The sequence below is a fragment of the Hyla sarda genome, chromosome 2 (assembly GCF_029499605.1).
Source record: "Hyla sarda isolate aHylSar1 chromosome 2, aHylSar1.hap1, whole genome shotgun sequence".
NCBI classification, from domain to species: domain Eukaryota; kingdom Metazoa; phylum Chordata; class Amphibia; order Anura; family Hylidae; genus Hyla; species Hyla sarda.
In genome coordinates, this window is record NC_079190.1 from 85,812,619 (window position 1) to 85,835,291 (window position 22,673).

The 22,673-nt window shown below is 40.0% G+C and overlaps 2 protein-coding genes and 1 long non-coding RNA gene across 4 annotated transcripts in view; 1 reads left to right on the forward strand and 2 right to left on the reverse strand.

Annotated features, from left to right (window-relative positions):
- TIMELESS (timeless circadian regulator) overlaps positions 1-532 on the reverse strand; it is a gene marked incomplete in the record, with an annotated part of 157,777 nt that extends 157,245 nt beyond the window's left edge. The window contains 1 exon segment of the mRNA XM_056562374.1: positions 70-532.
- Positions 533-8,418: 7,886 nt separating this feature from the next.
- LOC130358729 (uncharacterized) lies at positions 8,419-16,439 on the forward strand. 2 transcript variants are annotated; one of them, XR_008889632.1, is made up of 4 exons: positions 8,419-8,577; positions 10,290-10,337; positions 14,042-14,105; positions 16,311-16,415. It is a non-coding gene; the product is annotated as an uncharacterized LOC130358729 (long non-coding RNA). The 2 variants fall into 2 exon arrangements; XR_008889633.1 differs by lacking the exon at positions 14,042-14,105 and having other exon boundaries at positions 16,311-16,439.
- Positions 14,814-22,673, reverse strand: part of MIP (major intrinsic protein of lens fiber) — a 29,773-nt gene continuing 21,913 nt past the window's right edge. The window contains exons 3-4 of the mRNA XM_056562390.1: positions 21,839-21,919; positions 14,814-16,475 (exon numbers count right to left, since the gene is read on the reverse strand). Coding sequence (XP_056418365.1) covers positions 16,290-16,475; positions 21,839-21,919 — 267 coding nt within the window. The 3' untranslated portion in view covers positions 14,814-16,289. The remainder of the gene's footprint in view (positions 16,476-21,838; positions 21,920-22,673) is intronic.

The following is a 22,673-nucleotide window of genomic DNA, read 5'->3' on the forward strand; positions in this document are numbered from 1 at the left end:
AATATTTTAGTTCTTGACGCTCATTTCCATGCTCAGAAATCAGTTCTCAAATAGAAAAAAAAAACGTACTTGAGTATTTATAAAAAAAAAAAAAAACAAGTTAAAAATTAAAAAGTGACAGTTTCTTGCACTTTTTCGATAAGAGTTGTCTTAATACATCGCGCTCCCTATACTTGTGATAAGTGGTAGAGTCTGCAGGCAGTTGGCGGGCTCTGAGTAACTCGTGTGGAAGCAGAAGACTCTTGCTGTGTGACTGACCGGACACCTCACATCGCCGGAGTCACTGGAGAACAACAAATACTCATGTGACTTGGTGTATTTGACACAGGTTTCTGGTTGACAATGGCGTCCTGCAGGGGTGTAGGACCCACTATGAATCTGTCTCAAGGAGCAGTACATTCAGGAGACGGATCTGTCAGGACTGTAGGAGGCAGGCTGTGCACTGAGGTTAGGGCTGGGTGCTCTACAGCCTGTGCAGGCGCCATAAACCCCTTAAGGACTCTTGGTTTTTAAGTTTTTGCACTTTCGTTTTTTCCTCCATACCTTTTTAAAAATCATAGCACTTTCAATTTTCCACCTAAAAATCCATATTATGGCTTATTTTTTGCGGTAACAATTCTAATTTGCAGTGACATTAGTCATTTTACCCCAAAATTCATGGCGAAACAGGAAAAATCATTGTGCGACAAAATTGAAGAAAAAACACCATTTTGTAACATTTGGGGGCTTCCGTTTCTATGTAGTGCATTTTTCGGTAAAAATGACACCTTATCATTATTCTGTAGGTCCATATGATTAAAATGGACCGCCGCTTCTAAAGTGAAAGTATCCCGGCTAGTCAGTTGGGCTGTTCGGGACCGCCATGGTGAAATCGCGGCATCCCGAACAGCTTACAGGACACCGGGAGGGCCCTTACCTGCCTCCTCAGTGTCCGATCGACGAATGACTGCTCCGTGCCTGAGATCCAGGCAGGAGCAGTCAAGCGCCGATAACGCTGATCACAGGCATGTTAATACACGCGAGTGATCAGCATACGAGATCAGTGTGTGCAGTGTTATAGGTTCCTATGGGACCTATAACTGCAAAAAAAAAGAAAATTTTTTAATAAAGGTCAATTTAACCCCTTCCCTAATAAAAGTTTCTAAAGGGTTAATACCGCACATTGCCGCGATCGGCGATGTGTGGTACTAGCCGCGCTGAGACCCCGCTTCATATCGCGGGAGCCGGCGCAGGACATAAATATACGTCCTGCGTCGTTAAGGGGTTAAAGTATACCTGTCCTTAACAAGAACTTTTTATAATGTAGAAAATATTATGAGGGGCATTTATCAAATGTTAACTTGCTTTTTGCTCACTTTAGAGTAAAACCACTTGCCGGGAAAGTAGCGTCCATGCGTCAAATTTATGAAATGGAGCACAGCTGTAGATGAATGTCCGCTAAACTGCTCTGGCAGACCGTAAGACAATTGTATTAAAAGTCATACGGGCCTTAATACAGTTGTCACATGGAGCGATAAAGGGCAGGGTTGAAATGCTTTGTGAATTCTACATCTGGCCCGTGTGACTTTTTGCAGATGTGACCGCTGCAAAGTGAACTAAATAAATTCACTTTGTGTTCATAAAAATTAAGGGGTACTCCGGCGCTAAGACATCTTATCCCCTATCCAAAGGACAGGGGATAAGATGCCTGATTGCGGGCGTCCGGCCGCTGGGGACCCCATGATCTTTCATGCAACACCCCGGTACAATCAGTCCCCAGGCATGTTCGCTCTGGGTCTGATTACTGGCAATCACGGGGCCGGAGCATTCTGACATCACGACCCCACCCCCATGTGATGTCACATTCTGCCCCCTCAATGCAAGCCTATGGGAGGGGGCGTGACAGCTGTGACATGCTCCCGGATCACACAGCAGGCTCTATGGTTTATGGTTCAAGGACCTTTTGGAGGAAGTCAGGTGATCGCCCACCATGCATTGTAACGGTGAGTGACAGCTGACTCGGACCAATCCAAAACGGCCCTGCTCATATAAGGGAGCGGCGGCCATTACTCTCTCTCTTTCCTCGTGGGCTGCTGATGGAGGAGGATCTGCGCAGCTGTCGTCAGCAGTGACTAGGCCCAAGCCTTGCAGCAATGGCCATCTTACAAAACTGTGAGTTATCTCAATCCCTGTTAAGTCTGCAACATCACTGGACCTAAACAGACCCCTAAATCCGGACGGATCTCTGCATCAATCCTAATTCTATTAGTCCTTTGGATAAGCTAATGGTCTGCGGCATTTGTCAATCACTGCCGTACTACATAGAGACTGTATTGCTAAGACTGTTGCTGTTAATTGGATGTACCGCAAGTACCTCAGTAAAGTTTATAACAAGTTCATCCCTATTATGGACCTTCATTCATTTAAGCACGCACCTATCGTTTCTGGGAAGGGTGGCGATAGGCCAAAGATTTACCTCAGCATATTAACCCTCACCCTGGTGTCACGAGTGACAAGGGTTAAAGGGGTTCTCCGGTGCTTACACATCTTATCCCCTATCCAAAGGATAGGGGATAAGATGCCTGATCGCAGGAGTCCTGCCGCTGGGGACGCCCGTGATCTCCCCGCCGCTGGGGACAGCTATCGCGCCCCCTCCCGTAGGCTTGCATTGAGGGGCGGAGCCTGACGTCACACGGGGCGGAGGCGTGACGCCCGGTGGTCACCTGTAATCAGATCCGGAGCAGACACGCTCCGAGGACTGATTACAAACGGGGTGCCGCGTGCAAGATCACTTGGATCCTTTGGAAAGGGGATAAGATGTGTAAGCACCGGAGAACCCCTTTAAGTTAACCCCTCATATACCGAAGCAACACCCCAACTACACTACACCCCCAAGGCCCTACCACAAATGTATATTACAAATATACATATAGTAGTAGTATCTACATTATATCAAACGTTTTTGTTAATGACAGGTACACTTTAACTAGGCAGGGTGTACATCCATGCCCTGGTCACAGTCCAGGGGTAAGACGTGCACTGACAAGCTGAGCACTCTTCATACCGATAAAAGCTACAGATCACAGCGCAAAAAAAAAGAGCCCTCTTTCGGGCCCCATATACAGATAAATAAGTGTTTTTGAAGAGGGCTATATTTGACATACTCATTTTCTTACAAATAGATATAGGGGGAGATTTATCAAAACCTTTGTAGAGGAAGAGTATGTTCACACTGAGGAATTGGAGAGGATTTCCGCTCGCTTATTCCTCCAATTCATTCAGCAGTGCCAAACCCGCTTGATTTGAATTGAATTCCGCTCCTGATTTCACATTGAGGAATTTTTGCGAGCGGAATGGTTTTGCGAGCGGAATTCCATTCCGCATGAAGAATGAATATGTTCTTTCTCCATGCAGAATCTGTGTCTAAATTCCCATAGACCGCAATGTAAAAAAAAATTTCCCCACAAAACACGATTCCGCACGGAATTCGTGCAGAATTTGCACGAAAAAAAAAAAGCCTAAATCTTATTGGTGGTTGTAGTCCAGCAAAAACACCCAGTTTACTCCTATATTCTGTTCGGGAAATCAGTACATTACATGATGTGTTACCAGCACTGACCTGGCCAATGTCAGCTCCTTCTTCCATAGTATATACAGAACTAAAGAACCCATTCAGTAGCTTCGCCTTCTCTTGATCGCCCGTGACAACCTCCATTATCATTATTAAGGGGTCCTACATGCTCTGTCCTTGTTTTTTTTTTTTATTTATATATCTAAAAAATATTTAGGATTAGTTTTGCTTTCTTTGGCCACCTGTCTCTCATTTTGAATTTTTGCAGTTTTTATAAAATTTTTACAGATTTTATTAAGCTCCTTGTACTGTTTAAATGTTATAGCTGACCCATCAGATTAGAATTTTTTGAAGGCTATTTTTTTGTTGTTTATTGCTCTTTTAACATCATTTGTCAGCCATGTAGGATTTAGTTTTAATCGTTTATATTTGTTCCCCTTTGTTATATATTTAGCTGTATAGTTATTTAGAGTTGATTTAAAGATGTCCCATTTACCTTCTGTATCAGTATTTGAGAACACCTCCCCCCTAATAAAAGTTTGAATCCCCCTGCTTTTCCCATTTAAATTTTTTTTTAACAAAAATAAACATATGTGGTAACGTTGCGTGCGTAAATCTCCAAACTATAAAAATGTAACATTACTTTAACCGCACAGTCAATGGCGTATACGTAAAAAAAAATACCAAGTCCAGAATTGTGTAATTTTTGGTCACTTTCTATACCTTAAAAACATTATAAAAATTGATCAAAAAGTCTTATCAAAACAAAAATGATACTGATAAAAACTACAAATCTCGGCGCAAAAAATAAGGCCTCACACATCCCTGTATAAGGAAAAATAAAAAGTTATAGGGGTCAGAAGAGGACATTTTTAAACATGCAAATTTTTGTACAAAAAGTTATAATTTTTTAAAATAGGTATTATTTTAATTGTGTGGACCTACAGAATAAATATAAGGTGTAATTTTTTACCTAAAAGTGCACTGCATGGGATTGAAAGCCCCAAAAGTTACAAAATGGTGTGGGGGAGGTCAATTTTGCCCCACAAATAATTTTTTTTTTTGTTTTGCCATAGGTTTTGTGGTGAAAATATTGATGTCATTACAAAGTAAACTTGGTGGCGCAAAAGACAATCCCTCATATGGGTCTGTAGGTGTAAAATTGAAAGTGTTTAGTTTTTTCCTCCTCCCCTTCTAAAAATCATAAGTCAAAAATGAAAAATGGCCCAGTCCCCGAGGGATTAAAATTCTACTGCGTTACATTGATCTAGGGATCGACCGATATGGTTTTTTTAGGGCCGATAATCGGTGGAGGTTAGGGCCGATAGCCGATAACTTATACCGATATTCCGGTATACGTTATCGGCTATTTATCCCCCCACGACACCGCTGCAGAGCATTGATTTAAAGCGGGTGCTTTAAATCAATGCACTGCAGTGGCTTTTGCGGTGCCATAGGCTGCCGCCGCCACCCGCTTCTCTCCCCCTGCCTGTCCGGGGGTCCTGAGACATCACCGCCACCGCCACCCCCCCCCCCCCCCCCCAAACCTGCCGCACCGACCGGCCCCATTGCCTCCCCCATCCCCGGTTTTATAATTACCTGTTCCCGGGGTCCACTCCACATCTGGCTCCGGTGGCGTCCTCCTGAACTGTCACTGTGCGCACTGACGGTCACGTTGCGCACGTCACGTCACTCGTCATTGCGCACAGCGTAACGCAGGACGCAGCAGGAGCAAGAAGTAGCGTGGGCTCCGGGAACAGGTAATTATAAAACCCGGGAATGGGGGGGGGAGCGGTCGCGGTCCGGGGGGCGGGGCATTATCGGTAAGGTAATTGCCAATACCGATAATGCCCGAAATCGTGATTATCGGCCGAATCGGTCGATCCCTAAATTGATCCATGTAATCTGCACTCTAATGCAGCAATCTCTAAGAGAAGGATGCAGAGGCACAGTTTAGGCCTTGGGCTGCCTCAGCAATCAATCGGCGTTCACTATTGATGCTGGCTGATCGCAGAGGGCATCTGCCGGTTACGGCAAGCTAAAGACGAACCCCCTCACCTGACCCATGATATACCGGTACGTCATGGGTCGTGAAGATGTTAAATTGCTTATCCTGGGTTACATCCTAATAATTGATAGTACTGTATCTGCTACAATCAGTAAGTATCTCTTATCTGTACTGTATAGTGCAGCCTGCATCATGTAGACCCACCCAAAGGACGCAGGTCTTGAGCGGTACAGGGACAGCTTCAGGCTGCTGTGGATGTTGCACACCTGCTCCAGGACTGAACGTTACTGCTAGTGCACACTGACAGCCAGTGATCCTTCGACCATCACAGCATTGTCCAAAGATATGTCCTCGTCAGATGGAGGTCTGGAAGCACCAGACACAGAAGCCTTGGCTTTCTTGTTTTTGACTTGGGAGCCCCCATGGTAAAGGCGGAGGAGGGACTGCAAAGTGGGAGCGATTCCTGGCAGAGCACAAGCCCACAGCACAGCTAACGCACTTGCTACTTCTACTGTGTGGTGCACCCCTTCAGGGAGCCCTGAAGGGGTGCACCACACAGTAGAAGTAGCAGAGCGGACATGAACAAATGTCTCTTAGGGTATAGCACCAGCCCACAGCAAGCAGACACACTTGCAAGGCCAGCACTGGGGAGGCATCAATTAGGGTACACTGCTAACTTGCAGCACTGCAGCCACACTTTGAGGGGTACTCCAGTGGAAAACAAAAAATTTTTAAATCAACTGGTGCCAAAAAGTTAAACAGGTTTGTAAATTACTTCTATTTAAAAATCTTAATCCTTCCAGTACTTATCAGCTGCTGTATGCTACAGAGAAAGTCATGGAAACCCTCAAGAGCACAAGCTGAAGAAGAACCACAAGGGTGAGGATCACGCGGAGCACCCCAAAAATACCACCTTGGGAGCACAGGGACAACAGACCAGCCGCTGTCAACACAGGGACTGATACCTCTGTGATACATCCAAGGGAAAGCTAGACAGAAGTTTCTCTATATCTTGAATATGGGCTATTTCTACAAACCACTCTTCAGGGGCGGGGGGCGTGTGGTCGTGGCAGCTTGGAGAAGATGTCATGCAAGGGACTTTTTATATTTTGATTGAGACATTGGAAACATAGAGCAGGGCTGCCTCGAGGGGTGGGACCCGAACCCCTGTTACTTCAAAAATGACCCGAAGGACTGTGCACCGCCAGTCTGCCTCCATTTTATGCTGACCTCAGCATAACCGACAGGCTTTGTTTAGGCTAGAGCTACATGGCAATTTGAAGATCGCAATATAACATTGTGATATTGTATGTAATAAGTGTCAATATGGTTGCATTGTGATAACTGCAGCGCAACAGTCACAAAAAAAATCTATCTTTGATGGATTTTTAGTTGCAGGTTGCACGTGATTTTGTCACCATTTACATTAATATAAGTTACATTTGACCTACTTGTGATTTATCTGTGATTTGGCTATCTTTTAACCACTAAATTGTAACTAATAAGGTCATGTGACTTGGCTAAGCTTTGCTGTCATGCACCATGTCACTGTTTAGCCTTAAAGGGGTACTCCAGGGAAAACTTTTTTTTTTTAATGAACTGCTGCCAGAAAGTTAAACAGATTTGTAAATTACTTCTTTTAAAAAATCTTTATCCTTCCAATACTTATTAGCAGCTGAATACTACAGAGGAAATTCTTATATTTTTGAATTTCTTTTTTGTCTTACATCTGTGGGCCTACATCTACCTATGGGGGCAATATGGGAGCCCACACCTAGCTATGGGGGCAATATGGGCACCTACACCTACCTATGGGGGCTTAAAATATATATATGGGGGCACTGTACTATCTGACTGTACAATTGAATCCTGCAGTGTCGACACCGAGAAGGAAGAACAGATCACATGACCTCTTATCATGTGACCTGTAAAGAGATGTGAGAGAAGGTGGGACTGGGCAGCAGTATTCAGCAGTAGGAGCAGAATTCGGCAAGTTCCTGTACAGGGGTCATGGAGGAATTGAGTGGTGTGTGTACAGGCAGGTACTTGTGTGAATAATGTACACCACATCTACATCATGATTGGGGTCTCTGAGAGGTACGGTCATAAGACCCCCTCTGTAGCCTCTATGCCCCTCTGTAGTTATAATGCCCACTGTGCAGTACAGAGGGCATATTACTGGCAACAGGGGGCATTATGACTGTACAGGGGCATAGAGGTACAGAGGGGGCATTATGACTGTGTTGGATAAAGGGGGGGTATAACGACTGCACAGGAGGCATAGTAGATACAGAGTGGGCATATTACTGGCTAAAGAGGGGGATTATGACTGTACAGGGGCACATATAAATTAAGCAAAAATGAAGCTCAATTTGGTACCGTCATGCAATATTGAGTGGTTCTGTCCCTTTTGGCTCCTCCCCTTTGATACGCCCCTTTATGGCTCCACCCCCGCATAGCCACACCCAGTTATATATATCCCCTCAGACTTGTGGGGGTTCCTATGCCCCTGCCTGGAGACAAATGCAATAGTCTCATTGAGAGTTACAGAAATCACTTTATTGATCGTAATGGAGATCCCACTAGTTTAAAATTCCTGGGAATAGAAAGAGTTAACTATAAGGAAGGAGTGGATCGTCATAGAGCCCTGTTACAACGAGAAGCCAGGCTAATCTTAGAGTTGAACGCCCAGGGAAATCTAGGGTTAAATGACCGTTTAGATCTTAGTGTGTTTTTGTAATCCTATGTAGCACTCCATGTAATTAATTGTTATGGATTCACTGTATATGTTTTTAACTGTTTTATCTTGGATAACAAGTTACCTCCCCCCCTCTGGTGACATCACGCAGGGTGAAGGTATTTACCTGTGTGAAGATCCAGAGACGGGTTAGTCTGAAGAAACGGCCGGAGGGGCGTGAAACAATTGTCACTCAGTGTATTCCTACCGCTCCGGCGTCCCACGCCGCCGTCAGCAGACTGCCGCATCTATAATAAAGAAGCCGTGATCCACCTTCCGAACGTGAGTGCCTCCTGAATTTCTTATCTTTCTACTGCTTTACTTACACTTTATTGATCGTAGTGACTGCATCGAGAGGTTGCGCAACATAATATTAAGTTCTGGGTACCATCATTTTTGTCCAGGCCAGTTTAATTTCAAAATGATTCTGTTGAACTACAATTTAAAAGCAATGTCTGATTTTCATCAGGAAATTTTTATTCACCAGTTTCAAATTATTTCAGGGAGCATTGTAGGGTTTTCTGTCTTTAACAGAAAGGTACCAATAATCGTGTCCACGTCCGTATGTGTCTACCAGCTTTGCACATCTAGAGAGAGCAATAAAGCTGAAGCTCAGATTGAATAGAGAATGTGAATGGACATTTTCAAGTTATGCCATAGATTCTTAATTGGATTCAGGTCTGAGCTTCGAATAGGCCATTTTAGGATATCTAAACCATCCCATTGCAGCTCTGGCTGTTTTTTTTTTAGGGTCCATGGGGGAGATTTATCAAACCCTGTCCAGAGGAAAAGTTGCTGAGTTGTCCATAGCAACCAATAAGATCACTTCTTTCATTGTTCAGAGGCCTTTTCAAATATGAAAGAAACAATCTGATTGGTTGCTATGGGCAACTGGGCAACTTTTCCTCTCGACAGGGTTTGATAAATCTCCCCCCATATCCTGCTGAAACATGAACTCTTCCATCCAAGTCTCAAATCTTCAGTTAGAATCTTTGTGCACAGTGTTGAATTTCCGAGCACATAGCAAAAATGTTTAATTTTGGTCTCATCTGACCAGCGCACCTTTTTCCACGTTTGCTGTGTCTCCACATGAGGCAAACAGGATTTCTGTTTACCTCAGTGAAGGTCAGTTTTTAGATACAAATAAGTGACAGATTTTTCTGATGAAAAAATCTGTAGTCTGAGTACCATAAATGTTTGCAAACTATGGACACTCTTCTTGGATGTCAGAAATAAATAAAGGGGCACATCTAAGACTTGTACTGAACCCCATACTACAAACCAATCTTTATTTCTTTTATATATCTTTGTTTCCATAGTCTCAGTCTTTCGGTCAGGTTTCTAGAACTGCCATTCAGTTTGTTAGACCAATTTTTTGTCCTGCCAGTTCTTGTTCAGGAACATGATGTACCATCAGTAGGACTTTATATGACTTGACTGTGCGGCCAATTTACACTGGTAGCGCTTTGCCCATTCTGATGTCATACGAAGGTGAATGTTTGTTTGTAAACGGGTATCAGCAATTTAGGGTAATCAATAGGGTAAGTATATATAATGCCATATTAAGAAATGTCTTGTTGCAATTGGTGGAAGAAGAGGCATCTTGGTGTAACCATCAGTATGATTTTACCAAGGGAAGGTATTGTTTTGCCTTTTTTTTTTCTATTTTGTATACTTTTTTTGTGGCGTGGAATTGCATACCACACTTTTCTGCCCTTCATTAAAAAAAGTGTAATTTTTTTTTTTTTACATTAGAGCAAATGAAAAACCAAGAAAGTTAAATTAAAAGCCATTCTTTCCCATACATTTAATGTATCCAGTTCTAATTTTCAAATATGTGCATGATTTAAGTTGAATTTATCAATTTTAATATGCAAAATAAAGACTCAACAAGAAAAATGTATAATCTTTGTGTAAAAAACATAAAAATGTATAGAAAGGTATAGCTATACATTTAAAGGGTTGTCCCAGCTCACTCCTTCCGTCTTCTCCAGTCTGTTTTCAGCAGCTGAATGTGATCAGGAAAGCCGAAAGCAGCCAAGGTAGGGAAGTTAAACAACTCCTATTGATCTTAATGGAAGTTACGCAAACAGCATAGACACATGAGCCACTCTGATTACAGCCGTCACACCCCCTCCCATAGACTTGCATTTTGTGTTTATAAGACTATTGTATTTGGATTACCAGGGAAGATTCAGTAACGTTTTGTTTCCTTTTTAAGTTGTTTTCACGTTATCTATGTGTCCAGAGTTATCCTTACACTTCACACTATGGGGACAACTTACTTCACAAGGGAGTTTCAGATAAAACTTAAAAGTAAAAGGTAAAATACAGAAACTAAAAACTAATAGAGAAAATAAATCTTGATCTCCTCTTTTCTCCTTCTTTTGTTCTAATTGGATTTTTTTTTTTTTTTGGCCAGTCAATGACTTTGATATTGATCTGCTACAATTTTCTTTAACCCCTTAAGTACCAAGCCCATTTTCACTTTAAGGACCAGGCCTATTTTATCTTTGCATTTTCGTTTTTTCCTCCTTGCATTCTAAATCCGTAACTCTTTCTTATTTCCATCTACAGACCCATATAAGGGCTTGTTTTTTGCGTGACCAATTGTACTTTGTAATGAAACCTCTGATTTAAACATAAAATGTACGACGACCCCAAAAAATATTTTTTTAGGGAGGAAATTTAAATGAAAACCAAAATTTTGCACATTTTGGAGGGTTTTGTTTTCACACTGTACAATTTACAGTAAAAATTACGTGTTCTTTATTCTGTGGGTCAATACGATCAAAATGATACCCATGTCTAGATACTTATTATATTTTTGTACCGCTTAAAAAAAAAATTTCAAACATTTTGTACAAAATCAGTCATCTAAAATCGCCCTATTTTGACACTTATAACTTTTTCATTTTTCCGTTGAGGGCTCATTTTTTGCACCGTCATCTGAACTTTTTATCGATATCACATTTGCATTATTTTTACGCTTACGCCGTTTTTTTTTTTTCATGATCACGGATGTCGGCCATTACCGGCGGGTCCCCGGCTGCTGTTAGCAGCCGGAACCTGCCATGTATGACGCGAGCACCGCTCCGATGCTCGCGGTCATACACAGGACGTCCATTTACGTCCAAACCAGAATGTACATTTTTGTCCGTGGGCGTTAAGAGGTTAAAGGGTCACCATCCTTAAAAAAAAGACCTGTCAAGAGTTATAATTAGAAGAAATGGGAGAAATGCTCAGCTAAGCCCTTCTCTCCCTGTTTCTCTTGTTGCTACAGGAGATGGATTCTATAGAAAGTCTATGGAGCCTGTCTCCTGCAGCAAGGAGATGTAGAAGAGAAGTGTTTAGCTAAGTGCTTCTCTGTAATTGATCTACAGATCAGTGAGGTCTCAGAACCCAGATTCCAACCAATCAAGACCTTTGTCTTTATAACATGTCAAAACATTTTTTAACCTCTTAAGGACCAAGCCCATTTTAACCTTAAGGACCAGCCCAATTTTATTTTTGCGTTTTCATTTTTCCTCTTCGCCTTCTAAAATCCATAACTCTTTTATGTTTCTATCTACAGACCCATATAATGGCTTGTTTTTTGCGTGGCCAATTGTACTTTGTAATGAAACCTCTCATTTTACCATAAAATGTACAGCTATCCCCCCAAAAAAATTTTAGGGAGGAAATTTCTATGAAAACCACAATTTTGCACATTTTGGAGGGTTTCGTTTTCACACTGTACACTTTACGGTAAAAATGACATGTGTTCTTTATTCTTTGGGTCAATGCGATTAAAATGATTCCCATTAGAGATGAGCGAACTTACAGTAAATTCGAATTCGTCACGAACTTCTCGGCTCGGCGGTTTCTGACTTTAGCCTGCATAAATTAGTTCAGCTTTCAGGTGCTCCAGTGGGCTGGAAAAGGTGGATACAGTCCTAGGAGACTCAGGAAAGAGTATCCTAGGGCTGTATCCACCTTTTCAGCTCACCGGAGCACCTGAAAGCTGAACTTATTTATGCAGGCTAAAGTCAGCAACTGCCGAGCCGAGAAGTTCGTGACGAATCGAATTTACTGTAAGTTCGCTCATCTCTAATTCCCATAGCTAGATACTTATATATTTTTGTACCGCTTAAAAAAAATCAAAAACTGCCCTATTTTGACCACCTATAACTTTTTTTAATTTTTCCTTATATAGGGTGGTATGATTGCTCATTTTTTGCGCCGTCATATGTACTTTTTATCGATACCACATTTGCATATAAAAAACTTTTAGATCATTTTTTTTCGAATAAGATGTGACAAAAAAAGCAGCATTTTTGGACTTTTTTTTTATTTTTACGTTTACGCTGTTCACTGTACGGTATCATTAACAATATATTTTGATAGTTTGGACATTTATGCACATGGCAATACCAAATATGTTTATTAAAAAAAATTACGCTTTTTGGGGGGTAAAATGGGAAAAACTGACAATTTTCTTTTTTATTGATTTTTTTTTTTTTTTAACATTTTTAAATTTTTTCACCCTTTTTATGTCCCCATAGGGGACTATCTATAGCAATCATTTGATTGCTAATACTGTTCAGTGCTCTGCATAGAGCTTAGCACTAATAAGTATTATCGGTGATCTTATGCTCTGGTCTGCTCTATCTCAGACCAGAGCAGGAGACGCCGGGAGACAGACGGAGACAGGTGAGGGGACCTCCGTCCGCCATTACAGATGATCGGATCACCGCTGCAGCGATGTGGGCGATCCGATCATCTATTTTAACATGCTCATTGCCGCAGATGCCATGATCTGTACTAATCACGGCATCTGAGGGGTTAATGGCAGACATCCTCGCGATCGCGGATGACGGCCATTACCGGCGGGTCCCCGGCTGCTGCTAGCAGACGAAACCTGCCGTGTATGACGCGAGTACCGCTCCGATGTACGTCCTGGTGCGCGAAGTACCACCAAACCAGGACGTACATTTACGTCCGTGGTTGTTAAGGGTTTAAATGATAGTAACACAAGTTTTTGTGTGTAAACAACATAGCTGACAGCTTTTTTTTTTACTTTATACATAGTACTGTATAAAAGTATAGCATAGTATAAAAAGTAATTAATGAAACTATAAAAGAAACTGCTAATCGTCTTTTAGTTATTCAAACGTTTATTGAGTTTCCAAAGAAATGATCAGTTCATGTAGATGAACAATGACAAGTCCCTGTGTCCTGTGCTCAGCTTACAGCCGTAGATACAATTTTCACATATGTTTATATGAATGCATATACATGCATATGTGTATGCACACTCATATATATACATATAGTATTTATATAACATATTCACAGGGAATAAAAGGGAAATTATATTACTCTGATACTAATACATATATTTTATTTCTCAAAATAACATACTATGTGTTGAGGTTAGTAAAGACCATTATCAAGTATGAATTCCTTCTAGCTTCACTGATTTGGGTATTTATCTCCTGGTACATATTTTAGTAATTCAAAATCAACTCTAAGGAGAAGTTACAAGTATTGTAAACACAAATGTCTACACTACTGACAGTGGAAGACTGAATAACTTAACTATACTTATATACATATTTAACTTTGTAAACATCGCATTTTATCTTGAAATTAAATCATAGCACGTAAGTGAATTATTCAGATGTATAGGTAACTATATGTATGTCTCTCTGTGTGTCAATATATCTGTATGCATATCAATATATTTTTTTCATTTTTGTTTCAGTCCCTTTGTCGCTGAAATACCCAGCCCCTAAAGGCAATAAGTTGACAAAGTCTGCAATAAATAAGTAAATAAATAAGCAAATTAACATTAAAAGATAAATTCATAGTTGCCCAAATAATAAGCTGGCTAAAAGCTTCTACAGTATTTATTTTCTGTTTAAAGGTTCTAGCTTTATTTGCAAACTGTAAATTATTTTGCAACCATACATGCTGTAAAATGGTTGTACGTCCAGTCAGCCATTCCTGAAGAACCTATGTGTTTAATGTCCAATACTTGTCCAGATCTCTAATGGATGTCATAAAGTGACACAATGAAGCTGAATGGCAAAAAACTACTTATGTCCCCCTAGCCCTCCATGACTATAATGTTTATTTCTTTTTTAATTTATATAATTTCTCATGAGATGGGTAATATGAAACTAACAAGATGTTTTTTTGTTAAAAATAACCTTGAACTCACAACATCAAGCAACAGATGTACTGTCTGTCCCATGGCCTGCGCCCCACACTTTAAAGCGTACAGAAAGTCATATGTACTCAGTAAACATATACGTTGCTGATGATGAAAAAATATCGTTCAGAAATGTTTGGTGAATTTTTTTTTTTAAATTCATGCCTGGTTCATACATCCAGTCTTCAGTGTGAGAATCCCGTAAGTTTGATGACCTTGTATGTTGACTGCAATCCATCATTTTGTAGTGTTTAATAACGTTGTAGTGCATGCTCCAATAATGAAAGAGTATTAATGATTCTGACCCACAATCGCCCTTAATAATTGTTTTATTACTATCAAAGCTGTGTTGGGACTGAAACAGTAACCTGTAATTAAACATCATTTGCACCATACCAAATTCCATGAGTGCCAATATTTCAGCAAGATTCCCACTCAATGACATAAAGTCCCAGGCATATAATCTTTAAAACAGGAGTACCATTTGTTATTTTTACATGCACTAAACAGTTATGCCATTTACAGAGATGTAGACAATGGTCAGGGTGTTTAAGATGAAGAGATATATACCACAAAATAGAATTCTTGGCTAGAAAAGGTCGTATAATGATGTGATCAGACCTAAACAAAATCTAGCTTAATCATAGAAATATCTAGAGTGAAATTCAGTTTTTAAAAGACACACCTACTTACCGAAAGATTTTTTTTCGTTCAGAATCAAACCAAGAATTATTAATTATATTAATCAAGTATAATTAAACACATCTTTAACTCATTAATGTCCTCATGAAGCTGAATTCTCGATGCTGAAAACATCAGCATTGGGAAATTTCTTATAAGATAACTGTATCAGAAAGACAGAGTTTTAAAGGGCTTTTAGGAAACTAGGACAATCAACAAAACGTTTCCAGTCCGACAAAGGGAAGCTTGTTGTTCACTGTTATGAGGATTTTGATATACAAAGTAGTGTATCTTCCTTTCAGCCAAATTGTTGGTTTTTAACCCAATGTGATCTAAAATATTTGAAAAAGGAGTAATAAACATGCTTGCAAGCTGCCAATTAATGGCATTTTGTCTGAAAAGCACTAAGGTTTTCTTTAAGACTACAGGGCAAACAATTCCACACAGAGGGATATAATAAGTATAAGTTATGTGGGAAACACCTCCACTGTTACAGGATGTCTACAGAATGTTTTAATGTAAAATAAAAGAGGTTTTGGCCCATATTTTCCTCCACCCTCTTAAAAAACACAAAAAGAAAACATTTCCTTAAACCAGCAAAAAGTAAAACGCAGTATAAAGAAAATAATTTGTCTGAGATGTACAGCAGCATCAGAGGCGTAGTTAGGAAGGTGGGTGGGAAGTTTGATGGGGACCTTTGGCTGATGCTAATTAGATATCAATTGCTGACACTTAGGGGAGGCATTACTAAGCAATGTTTCCCTAGGTGCTATTTTTTTTGTCTGGCAGGGAGTATTGATCCCTATGGTTCAAGCAATAAACATCCTTCTGTGGGATATAAATGCTATATGAATTGCCCCTGAGTTGTATGGCCCCTTCAAACAACCCCACTTTCTTTGCCTCCATCTCCACTTCTGTGAGAAAGTCAAGCACATTAACTGTTCCTTCCTGATCCTACTTTAACACAATACCCACAGCCTGGTAAGAAAAGAAACATCTTTCAAAGTTTACCCCGACCCCCCAACACACTTCCCATGACGGATATTACGCTAACTATGCCCAAATTGTGTGCATGTATGGTTGCTTGTGTGCTGCTATGTAACTGTGCAGTTTTTATTTATAGGGATTGTGTTTTTAGCTCTATAGGCTCGCCCGTTGCTTCTTGCTGGCCTTCAGGCTCAGCAGGCCTTGCTCCTTTAAGGATTGAAAGTCTTTCAGAAAGCCCTCTCATTCTTGGAAAGAGAATAAAGTCGTACACTAGACCTCCAAGTGCTCCACCAATGATGGGACCAACCCAGTAGACCTGCAGCAGGTAAAAGACAATATAAAATTATCCATTTTGAACATATGACCAGCACAATTTTCCTATGTTTAAGCATTTTGTCAATACCCATGTTGTTGTTTTTTTGTTAATAGTTTCATTTATTGCTGAAAATGATATGTTTTACTTAAAGGGCTTTGTCCATCTACAATACTAGAGGCAAGCCATGGGTAAGAAAAGCTTATTTTTCTGTCCAGGGATTTAACAAAAAATATTTATGGCTGAGAGCATTATAAAAATAAAAAAGTCCTTCTCATCTCCCCCAATCCCCCACAGCTGCTATTAATATGCTCCCAGTCCATGCATATCACTGCCTCTTCCTTGTCTGTGTGAAGCGACTTCGCCACAGGAAGTGCTCTACTTAGCTAATCACTACTGGCCAAGGTGGAACAATTCCTGTCATAACAACGTGCAACAGAAGCATGGGGGAAGCCATGGACTGGAAGTGTCTGAATGTCAGCTGTGTAGGATTGGAGGAGGTGAGTACAACTTCTTTTTTTATTTTTAAAACTTCTTTAAATATCCATATCTCCTTCCCCCTTGGAGTATGCAACTTTATCTCCAAGGTGGTAAGGCAAGCATAAAAATCTTGTTTCATATGCCATCGCTATCAACCCAGTAAACGTGTAAAAAAAATCTATTATCACAGACATTTATAATGGTGGGAGTTATGAGGTCAAGTTACTTTCTTCATTTAAAAAAAATCCAGTTTTGACAAGTTATTACATATTAAAGGGGCACTCCGGTGGGGAAAAAAAATTTCATAGCAACTGGCTCCAGAAAGTTAAACAGATTTGTAAGAAAGATAAGATATTAGAAAGAATATGTGCAGCTCACAGTTATACAACCTACCGAGGACAAGCGGGTAATACACCTATACCTATGGTGCTAATATTAGAAATAAGAAAAAGAGGAAAAATACCCAGACCTCAAGGAAGGTATGATAAATGTAATACATTGAACTATAATCAATAGGCCAAGGATCGTGCTTCAATTATATTAAAATTTATTTTTATTAATTAATAAATAAAAATACCACCTCACAATGGGCCCCTTGTGAGGGAAGTATACATCTACCAACTAAAAAAATATAAAAATATAAAAACTATCACTGGTATAGAAGGCTATTTTTTCTATTATAGAATGCACTGAAGGAATAAAAAACACTTCATTAGTATCCTTAAACCCAGTCTTTTCTCACTGTAGACATGGTTAGAAGAGAGGATGCAATGATGTATGCAATATTGTAACGAGCTCCTTTTAGCAGACAGGAGTGTAACAGTGTTCAATATATTAACATAACATAACATATTGAACACTGTTACACTCCTGTTTGCTAAAAGAAACTTGTTACAATATTGCATACATCATTGCATCCTCTCTTCCTACCATCTCTACAGTAAGAAAAGACTGGGTTTAAGGATACTAATTAAGTGTTTTTTTTATTCCTTCAGTGCATTCTATAATAGAAAAAATAGCCTTCTATGCCAGTGATAGTTTTTATATTTTTTTTAGTTGGTAGATGTATACTTCCCTCACAAGGGGCCCATTGTGAGGTGGTATTTTTATTTATTTATTAATTAATAAAAATAAATTTTATTATACAGTGACCCCCCGACCTACGATGGCCCCGACATATGATCAAATCGACACACGATGGCCTCTCAGAGGCCATCGCATGTCGATGTCCGCATCGACATACGATGCTTTTTTATGTCGGGGCCATCGCATTAAGTGCTATTCGACAGCGCAAAATGCTTAAGCTGCTGCCGGATAGCAGCTTAATGTTCCCCGTGTGGTGCGGTAAGTATTACTTACCCCTCCACGATTCTCCGGGGTGCCCTCCGGGTCCAACGCTGGTCTTCCGGTGTCTTCTTGGCCCTCTCCGATGACGTCAATATGCTGCTGCACACGTCATCCAATAGGAATGGCGTACGCAGCGGCGCAATGAAGTCGCTACGCAGGCCCAGTAAGGCCTTGCGGAAGACAGCAGAGGACCGGAGAAGACCAGGAGAGCCCAGCGGAGGCCCGGGGTCACCATTGGGAGCGGCGGGGTCACCATTGGGTGCGGCGGGGACAGGTGAGTACAGCTTCCTATACTTTACATTGCACGAATCCCTCAACATACGATGGATTCGACAAACAATGGCTCGTTTGGAACAAATTACCATCGTATGTTGAGGGACCACTGTAATTGAAGCACAATCCTTGGTCTATTGATTATAGTTCAATTTATTACATTTATCATACCTTCCTTGAGGTCTGGATATTTTTCCTATTTTCCAGATTTGTAAATTACTTCTATTAAAAAATCTTAATCCTTTCAGTACTTTTGAGCTGCTGTATGCTTCCGAGGAAGCTGAGTTGTTCTTTTCTGTCTGACCACAATGCTCTCTGCTGACACCTCTGTCTGTGTCAGAAACTGTTCAGAGTAGGAGCAAATCCCAATAGCAAGCCTCTCCTGAGATGGACAGAGGTGTCAGCAGAGAGCACGGTGGTCAGACAGACAGAAAAGAACCACTTCCTCCGTAGTATACAGCAGCTGATAAGTACTGGAAGGATTAATATTTTTTAATAGTAATTTACTAGTTTGTTTAACTTTCTGGCACCAGTTGATTTGAAAAAAATAGTTTTCCACCAGAGCACCCCTTTTAAAGCAAGACTAAATACTGATTTAACCCCTTCAAGACCCGGGGTTTTTCCGTTGTTGCATTTTCGTTTTTTCCTCCTCACCTTTAAAAAAAATTACTCTTAAAATTTTGCACCTAAAAATCCATATGATGACTTATTTTTGGCGCCACCAATTCTACTTTGTAATGACATCAGTCATTTTACCCAAAAATCTACGGCAAAATGAAAAAAATCATTGTGCGACGAAATTGAAGAAGAAATGCCATTTTGTCAATTTTGGGGGCTTTAGTTTCTACGCAGTACATTTTTCTGTAGAAATGACACCTTATCTTTATTCTGTAGGTCCATACGATTAAAATGATACCCTACTTATATAGGTTTGATTTTGTCGTACTTCTGGAAAAAATCATAACTACATGAAGGAAAATGTATACGTTTAAAATTGTCATTTTATGACCCCTACAACTTTTTTATTTTTTCGCATACGGAGCGCTATGAGGGCTCATTTTTTGCGCTGTGATCTGAAGTTTTTAGCAGTATCATTTTTGTATTGATCAGACTTTTTGATCGCTTTTTATTCATTTTACATGATATACAAAGTGACCAAAAATACGCTATTTTGGACTTTGGAATTTTTTTGTGCATACGCCATTGACCGTGCGGTTTAATTAATGATATATTTTTATAATTCAGACATTTCCGCATGCGGCGATACCACATGTTATTTTTAATTTTTATTTACACAGTTTTTTTTTTTAAATGGGAAAAGGGGGGGGGTGATTCTTACTATTATTAGGGGAGGGGTTAAATGATCTTAACTTTTTTTTATTCACTTTTTTTTTCTGCAATCTTATAGCTCCCATATAGACCTATAACACTGCACACACTGATCTTTTACATTGAGTATTGTTATCCCATAGGACAACATTGCTTAATGATTCTGCCGCTTGACAGCTCATGCCTGGATCTCAGGCACTGAGCAGTCATTCGGCGATCGGACACCAGGAGGCAGGTAGGGGGACCCTCCCCGTGTCCTACAGCTGTTCGGAATGCTGCAGCGATCCCGAACAGCCCCCTGAGCTAACCAGCATTTATTAACTTTCACTTTAGACGCGGCGATCAACTTTGAACGCCGCGTCTAAAGGGTCAGTAGCGCGGCACCGCAATCAGTGCTGTGCGCTATTAGCCACAGGTCCCGGCCGTTGCTAGATGCCGGGCCTGACCCGCGTTATAGAATGGGTGCCGACCCATGACATACATGTATGTCATGGGTCGGGAAGGGGTTAAAATGCCTGCAATATTTATTATTTGTTATGGAGAAAAAAAAACCTATATTGCCCAGTGATTATTCAAGAATCTATAACAACAAATTTCAGCATCAGAACAAGATTGCTGTGTACATTTTTCACCTGGCTCTCGTTTTCATCCAAATACATTTTTATTTATTAATTTATTTATTTTTTTTGCATATTAACCCCTTTTTCATTTAACAATTTTCATTTAACAATTTCATTTAACAATTTTTCATTTTTTCCCTTTCGTTTTTTTCTCCTCCCCTTCTAAAAATCATAACGCTTTAAATTTTCTATCTACAGACCCAAATGAGGGCTTGTTCTTCGCGCCCCCAATTTTACTTTGTAATGACATCAATCATTTCACCACAAAATCAATGGTGAAACCCAAAAATATTTGTGGGGCAAAATTGAAAAGAGAAAATGTTATTTTGTAACATTTAGAGGCTTTCAATTCCACACAGTGCACTTTCCATAAAAAAAAAATGACACCTTTTATGTATTCTGTAGGTCCGTACATTAAAATGATACCCAACTTATATAGGTTTGATTTGTTTTACTTCTTTTAAAAAATATACAATTACCAATTTACAATTTGGTTACAATCACTTGAAAAATCCAGGAGAGGACACGGTGCTACACCAAGACTGTATCTCCTTCATTCTAATGATCAGTGGTCATTCTAATTGACACCAGAGGTCTGGCCCCAACCAATGTGAAAGTTTTGGCATATTCTAGGTTTTATTATTTTTGGGATAAAACATTGGGGATTTTTTTTTTTTACATAGTTGCTAAAATTTGGTTTATGGTTACAGGAATACCACATATGTATTTGAGGGGATAAAGCTATTACAAGACAAAATATATTTTTATGGAAAATTTTCCTTTTTATGTACTTTTTCCTTTTCAATATTTTATTTAGTTGGTTATTTAGTCAGCGCAACAAGGAAATAACAATTCCATCTTCCGTGTGCTGAAATAATACTTTGGTCAGTAGCACAGCCCAAATGGTGTACAGATACCTCTGCTTGCCGGCAAGCCAGCAGCACCCTGTAATTGCATTTGTAGGGCACTTTTAAATGACAAAAAGACCTCCCCCTCCTCTGCCTGACCACTTAGATGTATTCATTGCAAAATGACCATGAAATCATAAATGGCCATAACAAAAGTTCAGCTGTCAGTTACCTCCAAGCATCTGCGGCAATCACACAGACACAGCTTCTTTGCCTGGGTGATCACCATGATGTGCATGTATGACATCCTGCAGGAACTATAAACCACAGATGACTTACATGTACTTGTTTTGTGTTAAAGGGTTACAGGGAAGTGCATTATTGGTTCCAGAATAACTGCCCTGATTACACCAAAGTATGTTATACTCTTAAATACAATAAAACAAACATATTCACATTGTGGCCTTACCCAGTGGTTGGTAAAGTTTCTAGTGAGTACAGCTGGGGCAAATGATCTTGCAGGATTCATACCGGCTCCAGTATAGTAAAGCTGTAGAGACACAGAGTTCAGAAAAAAATTTGCCTTTAATAAATTGCAACATCTAATTAACTCAGTTTGTTTCTGTGTTGTCACTTAATTGCAATGTTAATAAGGTCATTTGGAAAAATTATAATAATGCAATTATTTCATAGCCCACTTTTTTTTAGGTTCCAGACCAACATTGGTATGACAGATTTTGTGGTTTATTACAGACTATTGCAAAATGGATAACTTTTTTTTTTTATTTTTCAAAATAAACCTAATACTGATATACAGTATATTCTTTTCTTCTAATCAAACATTTTTTTTATTATAGCTTTTTTACATTTTATCTTCTGTATATGATCATGGGGGCAGCCAATATGTCCCAGTTGATGTTTAAAGAGAGATACTCTACAGCAGCCACATGAATCATATGAACTTGTAGTCTGACAATCATTCTTTAACGGGTAACTAACAGCCCATTCACCCGGATCCATGGTCTGATTCTGAACATACCTTTTGTATTAGCCTTTATTGCTAATAGCCAGCTTTGGGCAATAGAGGGGGGACCAAGCACAACAGGTCCTGCCCACATTGCATAAAGTTAATTGTGCAAAGTTAATTAACTTTAGGACAAATCCTGGCCTGCTACATGAATTTACTGTCCTGTTCTAGTTGCAAGTTTTTTTTTTCTTTTTAAATCTGGTTCAGATCCGGGCCACATGTGCAGTGATCACGGGGACTGTACTGTGTTTGGAGAATTTCGCCCAAAAGATGTTCT